Raw genomic sequence first — 16,625 nt, forward strand, 5'->3', positions numbered from 1 at the left:
CGATGCTCTACCACTGAGCCAACCGGCCAGGGCAAAAATGTACTTTCTAATATTATCATTCTTGTACTTGCAAGATATTACTGCTATGGGGTATAGAATGTTTGTGTGAAGATAATCTTGAACAAAAAAAAAAAAAATTCTAGACCCTGGCCGGTTGGCTCAGCGGTAGAGCGTCGGCCTAGCGTGTGGAGGACCCGGGTTCGATTCCCGGCCAGGGCACACAGGAGAAGCGCCCATTTGCTTCTCCACCCCTCCGCCGTGCTTTCCTCTCTGTCTCTCTCTTCCCCTCCCGCAGCCAAGGCTCCATTGGAGCAAAGATGGCCCGGGGGCTGGGGATGGCTCTGTGGCCTCTGCCCCAGGCGCTAGAGTGGCTCTGGTCGCAACATGGCGACGCCCAGGATGGGCAGAGCATCGCCCCCTGGTGGGCAGAGCTTCGCCCCTGGTGGGCGTGCCGGGTGGATCCCGGTCGGGCGCATGCGGGAGTCTGTCTGACTGTCTCTCCCTGTTTCCAGCTTCAGAAAAATGAAAAAAAAAAAAAATTCTATTCAATTAATCCATTCACTTAATCTAAGCCAGTTCTGCAAATTCTGAGCCTACGTTCTCTAATGAAAGGAAGTCTTTTACTGAACCCAAGAGCTCAGGCTCGAGAGTCACAAGTTCATATCTTGTTTCTCTGGCTTTGCAGTTGTGACACCTCGGGCAAGCAGCTGAACCTCTGTGCAGTGCAGTTCCTTCCAGGGGCTGTTGTCAGAAGTAAGATAATACAAGTGGAATATTAGAACTATGCCTGGCACAATATGGTCATTATTACTGTTAATATTGTGCAATTTCTATTTTTTGTTCAAAGTTTATCTTCTGCTCCTAAACAGGTTCACTTTCATGTCAAAGGTGAAAACACTTTTAGAGATTCAGTGTTGCTAGTTACCTTTAAAACTAAAGTATTTGCACAATGTATTTATAATTGCTTAGAGGTATTTTGAAATAACTGTTGTTGTCATAGTATTTACACACTTTTATTGTGAATTTAAGAAATGCCTCTTCCAAAATAAGATGTGGGTAGGAGAAGTATTTGTAAATTTGTTCCTGAACATTCAAAAGAGAAGCCTAATGCTTTGTATTTTTGTACAGTATTGCTGCAGTTACAGGTTGACTTTTGCGCAATGGAATAGTTGAACTCAGAATTTTTCTTTATTTATAAAAAAAAAAGGCACTAAAAATGCCTGACCTGTGGTGGCACAGTGGATAGAATGTCAGCCTGCAATGCTGGTTGCCTGTTGGAAACCGCAGACCTGCCCAGTCAGGGCACATATGAGAAGCAATCCATTGAGAGCACAGCTAAATGGAACAACTAAGTGAAACAATGAGTTGATGCTTCTGTCTCTCTTCTCTCCCTTCTCTCTCTCTCTCTTTTCTCTCTTTCTCCTTTCCTTTGATCCCTCGCCCTCCTTCCCTTTCCCTCTCTCTCTCAAATCAGTGGAAAAATTAATTATAAAAACTACATACATATTTACTCTTTGACCCAGCGAATCCTGCTGTTAGGATCTATCCCCAAATTACACTAGCAAAAATACAGAAAGAAACGTGCATGAGGCTATTTATTGTAGCTCTAGTTATAATAGCAAAGAGTAGAAACAACCCACATACCCATCAGGAGGGGACAGGTGTAAAAAGAAGGAAGGAAGATGTCTCTGTACTGCAGTGGGGTTACCTTTATGTTCGTCAGTGAAAAAAAACCGAGCTGTGGAACAGTGTGTACATTATGCTATTTTGATCTAATAAAGGCGGAATGTATGTAAGCATAATAGAAAAACAAACAAAAACTAATGGAAATGATTACCTAAGGGGAGGGAGGGAATTGGCTAGAAAGGACAAAGATGGACCTGAGACCTTTCTGAATGTTCATTGTTTCACAGTTTTGACATTGGAACTCTCTACATGTTTAAGTAATTAGAAAACAAAATAAAATTTTAAGAAAAGCACTCCCTAAAAAGGAAGAAAGAGAGCAGGAGAGGAAGCAGGTGTACAAGTTTAGGTAATTTTTAGGGGCGTTTCCTCGAGAGCAGGAATGAACCGAAACTATACAGAATTCCTTGGGCAATGTAATTGGTGGGGTTTTCTTTAAGACAGGTACAATAGTAGGCTAGGACAATGTTCTTGATCCAAACTAGTGTGCCACTGGAGGGGTTCGCTCTGTGTGGGAGCGCTGTGAAGTGGCAGGGAGAGGCGGTGTCTGTGGGCAGTAGGAGTCTGTGGAAAGGACTCTCATTTGCTGCCCCTTGAGGCAGAGAGCAAGGTTATCACTCGATCTGAGAATGAGGATCAGGGATACCCCTAGTTGTTGGAGATTTGAGTACAGGATGAGTGGGAAAGGGTTTACAAGGAGAGTAGAAGGACTGGGGGGAATGCAGTGTGAGTTCCTGGCAATGCGAAGCAGGCCCCTGGGGTCCGTGATCCTGAATTTGAGCTGAGATCTAGTCAGTGAGGTTGTAGGATTTTCTCTAGCAAAGCTCAGCAGCATGATGAGAAACACAGTGCATTCGAGGCACCTTCAAGAATACTGTTGCCCACCTTCTGAATGAACTCTTTTATCTCTACCAATAGGAATTCTGGATTACAAAGGAGAATATTATCCTTAGAATGTCATTTCTTAAAAAGAATTTCATTCTATGTCTTGGCAGTGTTGACCCAATCAGTGGACCTAATTTTGAGATGTTGAATCACATAAGGTGATGACTGTTCTCCAGAGCAAGAGAGCTACTTTAAAATTCTTATGTTGCCTGACCTGTGGTGGCACAGTGGATAAAGCGTCGACCTGGAAATGCTGAGGTCACCGGTTCAAAACCCTGGGCTTGCCTGATCAAGGCACATATGGGAGTTGATGCTTCCAGCTCCTCCTCACTTCTCTCTCTCTGTCTCTCTCTCCTCTCTCTCTCTCCTCTCTAAAAAAATGAATAAATAAAATAAAATTTAAAATTCTTATGTTATTGTTCTTTTTTTTAATGGATACTAAGCTTTAATTTATGTTTTCTTGATTATCGCATATGTGCTTATAGACTTAAAATTAGAGTTGTAGCCTATAAATTAACCCCAAATAGATGCCTTTTCAGACCAAGATGCAAATTATGAAAGAAATAGAAATAATTCTCATTTACATCAGAAGCCCAAGAAGACAGAAAACAAAATCCCGATACCAGGAAACAAAACGACCTCAGGTAACATATAGTAAAACCGATTCCTGCCTCGAAGGGTGCACAAGACATTAATGCTCAAATGTGTCATCTCAACAGGGACCCAGTACATATTCGTTGCATTCTGTCTTTTCTGATCTTAATATTGCAGTCTTTGCTTCCATTTTATAAATTTTTATTTTCTTGATAATCCTTTCGCCATCCTCTTTTCACATATACACCCAAACAAAGGACAAAGCTTTTTTCTGCAGAATGTTCCGTAAAAACAAAGAGAGGTTTCTTGGAGTCCTTGCAAAGTCTTTCAAGTGGTGGTGTTCGCTTGGGTTTTATTTTTAATTTTGAAAAACAAATACTATTTGGGGAAGATGCATTAGCCTGAAATAACCTCAGTCAATATCAGTGTTGGATGATTCTAGAATCACTTGATGGACTGGGTGAAGAAATAGATTTAAAGTGGGTCTAGTGATTATTCTTAGAGGTGTGACCTCACCACTTCCAGGGTTAGATGTCCTTGTCAACTAGCCCTTTAAGTCCCCCTTAAAAGAGCAATTTAGGAAGTGTCATTGTGAATACATACACATGTCAAAATCAATTTCTCAGAATCATTTGTAATGGATACTTGTGAGTTGGGGAAAAGTGTTTAGTGATAGCATTAGATGGAAGGACAGACGATACATTTTGGAAAACTTAAGTAATTCCGAAAGTTCTTCTGATTTTTATTAGAGCAATGATGATGAAGATGCACTTGAAAAGGTTTAATTAATCTATGTCGTGAATTATGTTTCATGAAAGCAATTTTTACAAATGAATATACATATATTTATATAACATGTGATTTTAATATACCTTTATAAAACTAAATAAGTAGATGTTTGATGATCTACCTACATCCTTCAAGTTTATATAGTCAAGTTTGCTCAAAAACAACTTCTGAAAAGTCTCCTATACTTATCTGGCAGGGGAGATACCATGATAATGAAGGTGGTTTTCCCAGGGTAAGGCTCACTCATTGCACTCCAAGTATTAATAAACTAAAAAAGACTAAAAGTCTCCTCATTGAGAAAAAAGAGATTTCCCTATTTGGGGGATTGCCTATAGTTATATAAGCATATTTATGGTCCTTTAAAATTTCTTGTGTCACTTTGCTTTAAGTGTGTCCCTATTAAATTTTATATAAATGCGTCTTTATTTTACTCACCCTGAGAATATTTTTATAGTAGAGTTCATCACATTTAAATTTATTTTAATAACATATTTTTCCTTAATAACAGATATCCTTTCTTGCCTTTTCTGTGCTTTCTGGTTCTAACGCTTCCTTGCTACTTTCTTCTGTCTTTTGTTGAAATTTTGTTCTTCAAAATTTTTGTTTTAATTGTTTACCTTTAAAATGCTGGGGGTTTTTTTTATTTATTTATTTTTTACAGAGATGGTGAGTCAGAGAGAGGGATAGACAGGGACAGACAGACAGGAACGGAAAGAGATGAGAAGCATCAATCATTAGTTTTTCATTGCAACACCTTAGTTGTTCATTGATTGCTTTCTCATATGTGCCTTGACCGCGGGCCTTCAGGAGACCGAGTAACCCCTTGCTGGGTTCAAGCTGGTGGGCTTTTGCTCAAACCAGATGAGCCCACACTCAAGCTGGGGACCTTGGGGTCTCGAACCTGGGTCTTCCGCATCCCAGTCCAACGCTCTATCCACTGCGCCACCACCTGGTCAGGCAAATGCTGTTCTTTTTTATAAACATATTCTTATACCTATGTTCTTCTAACTGTCAAGATCAGGAACGAAAGTCTCTTAAAACCCCCTCACGTGGTTCAAAGAATATAGCTTGTATTAGTTTTCTGCTCCCCACCCTCATTCCCTAGATCTTGATCTTGTTAGTATAGTTGGTGTGTTTTATTGAGGTTATTGTTATATTAAATTATTATTTTTGTATTATACAGCTTCTCTTACAAATACATTTTTCAAACTTTTATCAAAGCCAGATTTCCAACAATAATTTAGAACTTATTTCTGCTTAACTGGCTTTGCATTTATCAGCAATCATCTTATATCATAATTTTACTTTTCTTGAGTTCTTAATTTTATCTAATTTCTACAATTTTTTTTTTTCCAAAAAGATTGGCTAGTGGAAATATTTTGGGAACTTTTGAATAGTCAAAAGGGTCTTTCTTGTCCCTTCCCCATGTTAAAAGAAAATGCTCACCAGGTAGTTTACTGACCTAGTAGGATTTTAGTCAGTGACTTATGAATTGGGCAGCATCCAATCTAGCAGATGGAAAGGAGCTCTGAAGAGCTGGACAAGGAGAGGGATTTTTATAGACCACAGTGAACAAGGTTACTTTCCTTAGTTGGAGCAAAGGGAAGTCTTTAAGCCGAGTTGTGTAACTTGTGCTGCACAGGCAAGTGCTGATTGCCTGCCATTTTTGAGAACCAAGCATAGAAATTTAGTTTAAGTTTTGGTTTGCTAAAGTGGGACTTAGCATGAGTGACTCCATCTTGGGCCTACTCGGGTTACTTTAACACCAATTAGCCATATTTTAGCAGAGAGTACAAGTTAAAATATAGGATCAATTGCTGTATATCCTCCATATGTTTCTGCTAGTCTTTTAAATGAAAAGACGAGTTTCTTACTTACCAATTTTTCTATTGCATTCTGGGAAAGTGCTTCACATTTATCCTCTATATCATTGATTTGACTTTTTTTTTCTTTTTTTAAATTAAGTGAGGGGCAGGGAGGCAGAGAGACAGACTCCCACATGTGCCCCGACCAGATTCACCCAGCAAGCCTCCTACCAGGAGATACTCTGCCCATCTGGGGCTGCTGCTCCACTGCTTGGCAACCAAGCTATGTCAGTACCTGGGGCAAGGCCATGAAGCCATCCTCAGTGCCCAGGCCCAACTTTCACTCAAACCATTTGAGCCATGGCTGCAGGGGGGGGGGGGGGAGAGAGTGAAGGGCAAAGGAGAGAGGTGGAGAAGCAGATGGTCATTTCTTCTGTGTCCCCTGACTGTGAATTGAACCCAGGACTTCCACACGCCAGGCCGACACTTTACCACTGAGCCAACCAGCCAGGGCCAATTTGATTTTTCTAGATTAGTTCTATTTTGTATTACCTCCAGTGTGGATTTTAATTTTTCAGCAGCATTTTTAGTTTTCTTAAAATCCTCTGTTAACATTTATCTCTCTCTTAATCTATCTCAGTCTTGTGTATTAGGCTTTCTCTATTAAGGAGGCTAAATAGCTTTCTGAAATTTTTTTTTATTTTGCTGATGATAATTTTCAGAGGTATAATTTCCTCTGAGTCCTCTGGATTTAGTTCCTAGGTTCCTTGATGGTCATAGGCTCTCTTTTGGTTTTGATTGTTTCCCTATCTTTTTTTTTTTTTTGTATTTTTCTGAAGCTGGAAACGGGGAGGCAGTCAGACAGACTCCCGCATGCACCCGACCCATGCGCCCTACCGGGATCCACCCGGTATGCCCACCAGGGGGCGATGCTCTGCCCATCCGGGGTGTCGCTCTGTTGTGACCAGAGCCAGTCTAGCGCCTGAGGCAAAGGCCATGGAGCCATCCCTAGCGTCTGGGCCATCCTTGCTCCAATGGAGCCTTGGCTGTGGGAGGGGAAGAGAGAGACAGAGAGGAAGGAATGGGGGAGGGGTGGAGAAGCAGATGGGCGCTTCTCCTGTGCACCCTGGCCGGGAATCGAACCCGGGACTTCCGCACGCCAGGCCGACGCTCTACCACTGAGCAAACCAGCCAGGGCCTTGTTTCCCTATCTTTGAAGGCAAGAAACCAGAGGAATGCAGGAGGAGGGGCCTACAGGAATGACTGACTCAGCCAGATAAAGATTATCCACGTCCTATAGATCTCCAGCTGATCTCCTGGAGACTCTTACAGTACTCACAAGAAAAACAGGATCTCTAAATAGATAGGACCAGGGGTCCAGAAACCCCTTGCCCCTTGCTGCCTCCCTGAAACTCCCCACCCCACCTTGAGTCATGAGGTGCACATAAGACCTCAGACAAAGGAATCACGTGCTCCTTGTGTGGACACTGTAAAAGGCATATAAGATGTAAGAAGTCTAACTTCGGGGAGCTCGTGCTTTGGTGCTACTATTCTCACAGGCTCCACCAGCTACTAATAAATTCTTCTTCCTCTATTAAGTTGTCTGAGTGTCTGTTATCCTCCCTCGGTGTCGTTTCCTGCAACATTCCCAGCAAGCTAATAACCCTGGTCTGAGGTAACATTTTTCAGCTCTACCTGCATTGCGTTAATTTTCACATCGTTAGATGTTATTACACCCATTCTCCAGATGAAAAAAATTAAGAAGTCATTTGCTTGAGGCTTTATGGTTACAGTAAAAGGCTAATCTGCTCTAGACCCCCAGGCCCTTTGGCTCTGGACCCCAGGTCTCTTGAATCCAGTTTCTTCCTTCTACCTTCCATCCTGTTTGCCACGATAGCGAGACATGGCCTCTGCTCAGAAGAACATCTCAGAACTCTGTCACCCCAGCAGTGGTAGCTGCAGTGAGTCCGCTGCTAAATACACGTCAGTGCAATGAACAACAGAGGGACTGTTACAAGAAAAGAGAGAGAGAGAGAGCCGAGCAGGCTTGCTGTAGCCGGATGTATTTCGGTGACCTAGACGCTCGTGGCCTGAGAGAAGTCACCCTAAGTTCATAGCAGATAGGCATGTTAACACGTGGGTGTTGCCTTCGGAGCATGCTTTTCTTACTGGAAAATGTGGAAGGACAATGAAAGCAGTGAAGGCAATCTGGTAAAATGTTCCAAATGCCCATTTCTAAAAGTCTAGCAGAATATATGCTCTGATTTATTAATAATGAGATTCTCCTCGATGTAAAATTATGAGGCAGATATTTCTGCAGTCTTGTTTACAAGCTGGCACCTTTATGATTGGTTCTGCTTACTATTGATTCTTGTAGCGAGGGTCTTTGAATAGTAAGCGAAGGGATGGGACGTTGGGGATATGTAATGCTTCGGCTTCAGAATTCACACTCGTTTACAGATTTATCAGCAGTGGGAAATCATCGCTCTGGTTTCCTGTATGACTTGTACTTTTTAGCCAAGGATAACAAATAAAATAGGAAGAAATGTATCTATCCTAGGCTTTTACTGGAACTTAATCTGCCTTTTTTTTTTTCTACAGGAGCCACTCATCTTTCAGCCAAATGTCGACAGCCCAAGCGTCCTAATCCCGTAAGTATTTGCCTTCACTGTGCGCATCTCAGAATGTCGTTCTCTGTGCCGTTCCCAGTGGGGCCTGCCAGAGCGCTGCTCTGTCTCCTAGCGTGCTCTCAGTTCCAGTTTTCTAAGAAGGAAAGAAAAGTACTTAAGTGCAGGAGAGAATCAGGTTTAATGGATCATCATTAAAGGAGGTTTTAAAGCCTATATTTGGCTTTCATTTGGTATTATTATCTTTTGATGGTTGTTTGTTTATTCCCTGCTTCATTCCAAGAGGGACTTGTGGCATCTTAAAAATATATATACAATGCAATAAAATTTTTTTAAATATTTCTTTAAAAAGAAAAGAACTTGAGTGGAAAAGTAGAGGCACAAGCTCTGCGTAATCTATACAATTTCACCTTCAAGAAATTTTTTAGCTGTCTTGCCTTTGTGCCCTACATAGAAATTTTCCTGTGGATGTCTTAAATATAGGCTTACATTTATTTGGTCCACTGTAAAAAAATAAGTATTTTCAGCAGTATAAAAGAGGGGGGTGAAATAAAAACCCCTTAAGTCAGTATTCCTCTGAGGAATAACCAGCATTGCTTAAAATATTGTCAGAAGGAAAGAAAATGAAGATGTTTGATTGTAGGAATTCTCAGAGCCTTTTCTATGCCCCAAACTCAACCACTCCCCACCTTCACACTGTCACGCCAGTCAGGCCACCATCATGTCTCACCTGAACTTGGCATCTTTCTCCTGCTGAACTCTCTGCTTCTGCCCATGGCCCCTTCCTGCCAGTTCTCAGCAGAGCAGTCAGAGGAGCCTTCGCAATGGGAGTCCGATCTTCCACTGCAAAGCCCACTCCCCCATGTCTTCCCATTTCATTCAAAGTAAAACCACACTCCCCTCAATTTCCTGACAAAGGACATTCTCTCCACCCCCCTTCCTCATTTCCACTCCACCTCATTTCCACTCCAGGATCTTTTTTATTTCCCCTCCTATGCTTTTGCCCATCTAGCCTTTTCCTTCTTCCTCAAACAAAACCAGCAGGCTGTGACCTCAGGGCCTTTGCACTTCTCACATCCCCTTCTCCAGCATACTGACAGAGCTTTCTCTCTCCCTTTATTTCATCCTCAGCAAAAATGCCCTTCCCTGACATCTCAGCCTCCTATTTGAAATCTAGCCTTTCTCTTCATCTTCATCTGCTTTTATTTATTTATTTAGCTTCATGGCATTTATTGAAAAGTAATGTAATTTGTCACTTTCTCTCCATCACTAAAATGGGTGATCAGTGAGGGCAAGAACTTGGTTCATTTTGTTCACTGCTGTATCCTCACTTCCCCAGAACGCTGTTTAGCACACGGTAGATGTTTTATTATAACTTATTGAATGGTTGACACTAAATACACTAAGGTAAATTGTGAATCTTAAAGAGGAAATTATTATATGCTGCTTTCTCAAAACTCAAAACTGTCTTAGCCTGACCAGGCGGTGGCGCAGTGCAGTGGTCCTCAACCCCTGGGCTGCGGACCGGTACCAGTCCGTGGGCCATTTGGTACTGGTCTGCAGAGAAAGAATAAATAACTAACATTATTTCCGTTTTATTTATATTTAAGTCTGAACGGTGTTTTTTTTTAAAAAATGATCAGATTCCCTCTGTTACATCCGTCTAAGATTCACTCTTGACGCTTGTCTCAGTCACGTGAAACATTTATCTGTCCCACCCTAAAGGCCGGTCCGTGAAAATATTTTCTGACATTAAACCGGTCTGTGGCCCAAAAAAGGTTGGAGACCACTGGCGCAGTGGATAGAGCATCAGACTGGGATGTGGAGGACCCAGGTTTGAGACCCTGAGGTCGCCAGCTTGAGTGTGGGCTCATCTGGTTTGAGCAAAGCTCACCAGCTTGGACCCAAGGTCGCTGGCTCGAGCAAGGGGTTACTCGGTCTGCTGTAGCCCCACAATCAAGGCACATATGAGAAAGCAATCAAAGAACAACTAAGGTGTCGCAATGAAAAACTGATGATTGATGCTTCTCATCTCTCTCCGGTCCTATTTGTCCTTATCTATCCCTCTCTCTGACTCTCTCTCTGTCTCTGTAAAAAAAAAAAAAAAAAAAAAAAAAAAAACTGTCTTAGCACAGTAGTTTTTGTTTTTGTTTGTTTGGCGGGGGGGGGGGGGGTTGTGGCAGAGACAGAGAGAGTCAGAGAGAGGGACAGACAGGAAGGGAGAGAGATGAGAAACATCAATTCTTCATTGCAGCTCCTTAGTTGTTCATTGATTAATTTCTCATATGTGCCTTGACCAGGGGGCTACAGCAGACCGAGTGACCCCTTGCTCGAGCCAGTGACCTTGGGCTCAAGCTGGTGAGCTTTTTGCTCAAGCCAGATGAGCCCGCGCTCAAGCTGGCAACCTCAGAGTCTCGAACCTGGGTCCTCTGCATCCCAGTTCGATGCTCTATGCACTGCACCACCGCCTGGTCAGGCCACAGGAATTTTGGGAGAGAAATGCCTTGTGAGGCCTGGGAGTTCCGAGCAATTTGGAAACACTGCCTTTATTTTTATCATGTGGCTAAAATCAGATTTAGTGTTTTCCTTTACATATTTTTCTCTTTCAGTCCAAGACCCTGTGCCATTCTGTCAGCCCATTTCCTTCGGTCCTACCCAGAGTGGCACAGCAGCGGGTATCAGTCCCCTCCACACCGTCTGCCTCGCCCTTAACGCCCAGCCAGCCTCTCCCTGCGGTAGCAGAGCCGGCGCCGGGAACACATGCTGCAAAAGCTCTGTCAGGAGGAACTTCCAGCCCCAAAGAGGACGCACATCCAGATGTGCCCACCCCTCGCCCGCACACGTCACTTCAGAGTGCATCTGATCGGGCACATAAGGCACGTGGATGTCACTGAAAAAGCACTTTTCTCTGTTCCTTCTACTTCACTGATGTTTCAGGACTAGTGAAGCTAGGAAGGGACGCGGTTCACCCCTTCCCTCGGAGCAGAACCGCACCTGAGAATGCCTGACAGACTAGTATGTGTCCTGCTTAGAAGCAAAACCGGAACAAGCCCCTGAAAATATTCCACAGCGCCCTGGCCGGTTGGCTCAGCCGTAGAGCGTCGGCCTAGCGTGCAGAGGACCCGGGTTCGATTCCCGGCCAGGGCACACAGGAAAAGCGCCCATTTGCTTCTCCACCCCTCCCCCTCTCCTTCCTCTCTGTCTCTCTCTTCCCCTCCCGCAGCCAAGGCTCCATTGGAGCAAAGATGGCCCGGGCGCTGGGGATGGCTCTGTGGCCTCTGCCCCAGGCGCTGGAGTGGCTCTGGTCGCAACATGGCGACGCCCAGGATGGGCAGAGCATCGCCCCCTGGTGGGCAGAGCTTCGCCCCTGGTGGGCGTGCCGGGTGGATCCCGGTCGGGCGCATGTGGGAGTCTGTCTGACTGTCTCTCCCTGTTTCCAGCTTCAGAAAAATGAAAAAAAAAAAAAAAAAAGAAAGAAAATATTCCACAGTGGGTTTTATACCCATTTCAGTATTTAATGCCTACTGTTATTTAATGCTATTCTTTTTTTTTTTTTGTATTTTTTCTGAAGTTGGAAACAGGGAGGCAGTCAGACAGACTCCCGCATGCACCTGACAGGGATCCACCCGGCACGCCCACCAGGGGGCGATGTTCTGCCCCTCTGGGGCGTCGCTCTGTTGCATCCAGAACCATTCTAGCACCTGAAGCAGAGGCCACAGAGCCATCCTCAGCGCCCGGGCCAGCTTTGCTCCAATGGAGCCTCGGGTACGGGAAGGGAAGAGAGAGACAGAGAGGAAGGAGGGGGGAGGGGTGGAGAAGCAGATGGGCGCTTCTCCTGTGTGTCCTGGCCGGGAATCGAACCCGGGACTCCTGCACGCCAGGCCAACACTCTACCACTGAGCCAACCGGCCAGGGCTTAATGCTATTCTATTTAGTGCTTCAGACAGGGTGGAGCCCTTGTTCACCGGCTCCACTTTTTGGCGCCAGCAAACCCCCTGGACACCTCCTCCGAGTCACCATCTCCACTGTCCTTGCACCATTGTTCCCCTTTTCACACAAACTGACAAAAAAGGCAAAGCGACTTTAACAGTGTTGACTGAAGAAAGCCATCCTGCTTCTCCCCCCTCCCCTTTTTCTAAACACAAACCCTACTGTCGTGGTCCATGAAGGCAGAATCACCGCTGACTTGAATGGCTCCAACTCCTGAGCCTAGCAGTACACAGTAGGCATTTAATAAGGACTTATTGAATCCATAACTGAATTAAGTTATATAAGTGGGTGGTTCTCTAGAAATCAGACCTAGTAGTTGGTGTAAACACATTATCCCGGGGTTAGACTTCCAGCTCAAAAGAAGTAGCCTCTTAAGCTTTGGGACCATGTCCAGTGTTCTGGGTTGGTTTGTTTTCTCAGAGGGTTTCTGCCTCCCCCTCCTGCCGTGTGGTATTTCAAGGACTTCCCACCTGAACTCTCAAACTGAGGGAAGTAGGGTGGGAAACCTGAGGGGACAAACACATTTCTGAAGGGAAAAGTTTCTGTTGTTTTGAATCCGGGTTTCCCACACTTTTGATCATGGCCATCAACTTAAACTTACTCTCGTAAATCTTTTTTTTTTTTTTAATTCATTTTTAGAGAGGAGAGAGAGAGACAGAGAGGGATAGAGAGGAGAGAGAGAAGGGGGAAGAGCTGGAAGCATCAACTCCCATAGGTGCCTTGACCAGGCAAGCCCAGGGTTTCGATCCGGTGACCTCAGCATTTCCAGGTCAACGCTTTATCCACTGCACCACCACAGGTCAGGCCTACTCTCGTAAATCTTAATATCCAGACTCATTTGTCCTTGGATCAATCATTGTATACCTTTGTTACCCATTTCCTTTACTGTATGGAACACGTGAAAATAAATTTTATCTGTTTGCAGAAAAGCTTCTGGAAGTAATACCTGTTATGGAGAGCCTGTGATTCATAGAGCGTGTAATGTCATCAAAGGTCAACACTCATTAAAACAATGTCACAAACTGCTAAAGTACAAGAATCATATATAAATGATTTTGACAGAATGTTTTGTTCCCAGTAGGTCATAAATGAGGTAGCATGGAACTTCAGCCAAGCAATGCATGGTTTGCAAGCTCACAGCAAACTACAGGAAGATTGTGAGGCACTCCAGCAACTGAGAGCCTTTATCCCAGGATTTTCTCAGTCGGTTCAGGTAAGCAGAGGTCAAGTAGGAGGGAGCAAGGTGCAAGAAAGGGGAAAGTGAAAAACAGGAAAAGAGTGATAAAACAGAGGGCGTATAATCTGGAAATTATGCCCTGTGCCGAATTTAGCATTATAAAACTATTTTGAGGAGACTCAAGTGAAATATTAGCAAGTACACTTGTACCTTTAAATCTGGACACTGAGGCCCTGGCCGGTTGGCTCAGTGGTAGAGCGTCGGCCTGGCGTGCAGGAGTCCCAGGTTCAATTCCTGGCCAGGGCACACAGGAGAAGCACCCATCTGCTTCTCCACCCCTCCCCCTCTCCTTCCTCTCTGTCTCTCTCTTCCCCTCCATTGGAGCAAAGTTGGCCCGGGTGCTGAGGATGGCTCCATGGCCTCTGCTTCAGGTGCTAGAATGGCTCTGGTTGCAACAGAGCAACGCCCCCTGGTGAGCATGCCAGGTGGATCCCAGTCAGGCGCATGCGGGAGTCTGTCTGACTGCCTCCCCGTTTCCAGCTTCTGAAAAATACAAAAAGAAAAAAAAAAAGAAAAATCTGGACACTGAAAAAACTTGATCAGTAGTGACATTCTCCTTTATCACATTACTGCCTCTTATGTATGCATTAGGAGAAATCATGGGAGACAAAATAGACCCATGCCTTGCCAGGGAATATGCAGCCTTGAAATAGGCATCAAAAATCAGTACTCTAAGCCCTGGCCAGTTAGCTCAGTGGATAGAATGTTGGCCAGGTGTGCAGATGTCCCAGGTTCAATCCCTGGTCAGGGCACAAAGGAGAAGCAACCATCTGCATCTCTTCCCTTCCCTCTCCCCCTTCTCTCTCTCTTTCCCTCCCTTAGCCAGTGGCTCAATTGGTCTGAGCTCGTCAGGCTCAGGCACTAAAAATAGCTTGGTTGATTTGAGCATCAGCCCCAAATGGAGGTAGCTGAGTGGATCCCGGTCAGGTCACTGTCTCTCTATCTCTACTCCTCTCATTAAAAAAAAAAAAAATCAGTACCCCAGTGATATTTACATTTGTTACAACTACATTTGCCAATGTCACTTTCTCATAATTATTTGTGCCTCCTTCTACTCCCTACATATAAGTCAATTAAGGTGGTAGGATTACTGAGGATTTTAATTTTCTTTTTTCCATTGCCTGTATTTACAAATATTCTGCAGTAAGTATATAAATGCAATCTGTATGAGTTTATTTGGACTGTTTAATTACAGAAATAATGTGTGCTTGTTATCTAAAAAATTAGGAAAAAGCATTCTGCAGATTTAATCACTGTTATTAGTTCAATCTTGATTTGCTGTGTATAACCTCAGACATTTTTTATGCATACACAAGTTTTTTGGTTTATTTTGTTTGAATAAAGATGAGGTTAAAATATATAAATTTTTTTGCCTGACCTGTGGTGGCGCAGTGGATAAAGCATCAACCTGGAAACACTGAGGTTGCCGGTTCAAAACCCTGGGCTTGCCTGGTCAAGGCACATATGGGAGTTGATGCTTCCTGCTCCTCCCCCCTTCTCTCTCTCTCTCTCTCTCCTCTCTATAATGAATAAATAAAATCTTTAAAAATAAATAAAATAAAATAAATAAAGTATATAAATTTTTGCCTGACCAGGCGGTGGCGCAGTGGATAGAGCGTTGAACTGGGATGCAGAGGACCCAGGTTCGAGACCCCCGAGGTCACCAGCTTGAGCGCGGGCTCATCTGGTTTGAGCAAAAATTCCACCAGCTTGAGCCCAAGGTCGCTGTCTCCAGCAAGGGGTTACTCAGTCTGCTGTAGCCCCACGGTCAAAGCACATGTGAGAAGGCAATCAGTGAACAACTAGGGTGTTGCAACGCACAATGAAAAACTAATGATTGATGCTTCTCATCTCTCCGTTCCTGTCTGTCTGTCCCTGTCTATCCCTCTCTCTGACTCACTCTCTGTCTCTGTAAGAAAATATATATATAAATTTTGACCCTAGCTGAGTGCTCAGTGGATAGAGCATCAGCCCAGTGTATGGATGTCCCAGGTTCGATCCCTGGTCAGGGCACACAGAAGTGATCATCTGCTTCTCTCCCCCACCTTCTCCCCCTTCTCTCTCTCTTCCCCTCTTGCAGCCAGTGGCTTGATTGGTTCAAGCATCAGCCTCAGGTGCTGAGGATACCTTGGTTGATTTGAGCATTGGCCCCAGATGGGAGTTGCCAGGTAGATCCCAGTTGGGGTGCATGCAGGAGTCTGTCTCACTATCTCCCCTCCTCTCACTTAAAAAAAAATACACACACACACACAAAGAAAATTTTATGCCCCTTGATTTTTTACTTAACACTGTGTCATAGATATCTTTTCATGACAGTACATAGAAATGAACTCCTTAATGTTGGTTTGGATATTTTTATTTGTTTAGCCTTGCAAATAGCACATCCATGGACATCCTGGCACCTACACCTTTTAGTACTGCTGCAGATATTTTTGTGGCCTCAGGTGCTGGAAATAGAGTTGATGGGCCTTTAAATTTTCAATAGATGACAAAATTGCCCTCCCCTCCTAAAAGGAACTACTTTACATTTCCGCCAACCTTTTCCCCACACTTTGATTTTTGCCTATTTCAAAAGCAAGAAAAGAAAAGCGTTTTATTGATCGCTAAGGAGATTGAACATGATTTTTTTTTTTTTTTTTTTGGTATTTTTCCAAAGTTAGAAGCAGGGAGGCAGACAGACTCCTGCATGTGCCCGACTGATCCACCCAGCATGCCCACCAGGGGGCGATGCTCTGCCCATATGGGGGGTTGCTGCGTTGTGCTCAGACCCATTCTAGCACCTGAGGCAGAGGCCACAGAGCCATCCTCAACACCCAGGCCAACTTTGCTCCCATGGAGCCTTGGCTGTGGGAGGGGAAGAGAGAGACAGAGAGGAAGGAGAGGGGGAAGGATGGAGAAGCAGTTGGGCACTTCTCCTGTGTGCCCTGGCCGGGAATTGAACCTGGGGCTTCCACACACCGGGCTGATGCCCTACCGCTGAGCCAACCGGCCAGGGTGATTTTTATATTTTTATTG

At 44.2% G+C, this 16,625-nt stretch overlaps 1 protein-coding gene across 1 annotated transcript in view; it reads left to right on the forward strand.

Moving 5' to 3' along the window:
• PKD1L3 (polycystin 1 like 3, transient receptor potential channel interacting) overlaps positions 1 to 16,625 on the forward strand; it is an 82,266-nt gene that overhangs the window by 3,719 nt on the left and 61,922 nt on the right. The window contains 4 exon segments of the mRNA XM_066244114.1: positions 3,096 to 3,212; positions 8,358 to 8,407; positions 10,993 to 11,250; positions 13,455 to 13,601. Coding sequence (XP_066100211.1) covers positions 3,096 to 3,212; positions 8,358 to 8,407; positions 10,993 to 11,250; positions 13,455 to 13,601 — 572 coding nt within the window.

Source organism: Saccopteryx bilineata, chromosome 9, assembly GCF_036850765.1.
Source record: "Saccopteryx bilineata isolate mSacBil1 chromosome 9, mSacBil1_pri_phased_curated, whole genome shotgun sequence".
Classification (NCBI taxonomy): domain Eukaryota; kingdom Metazoa; phylum Chordata; class Mammalia; order Chiroptera; family Emballonuridae; genus Saccopteryx; species Saccopteryx bilineata.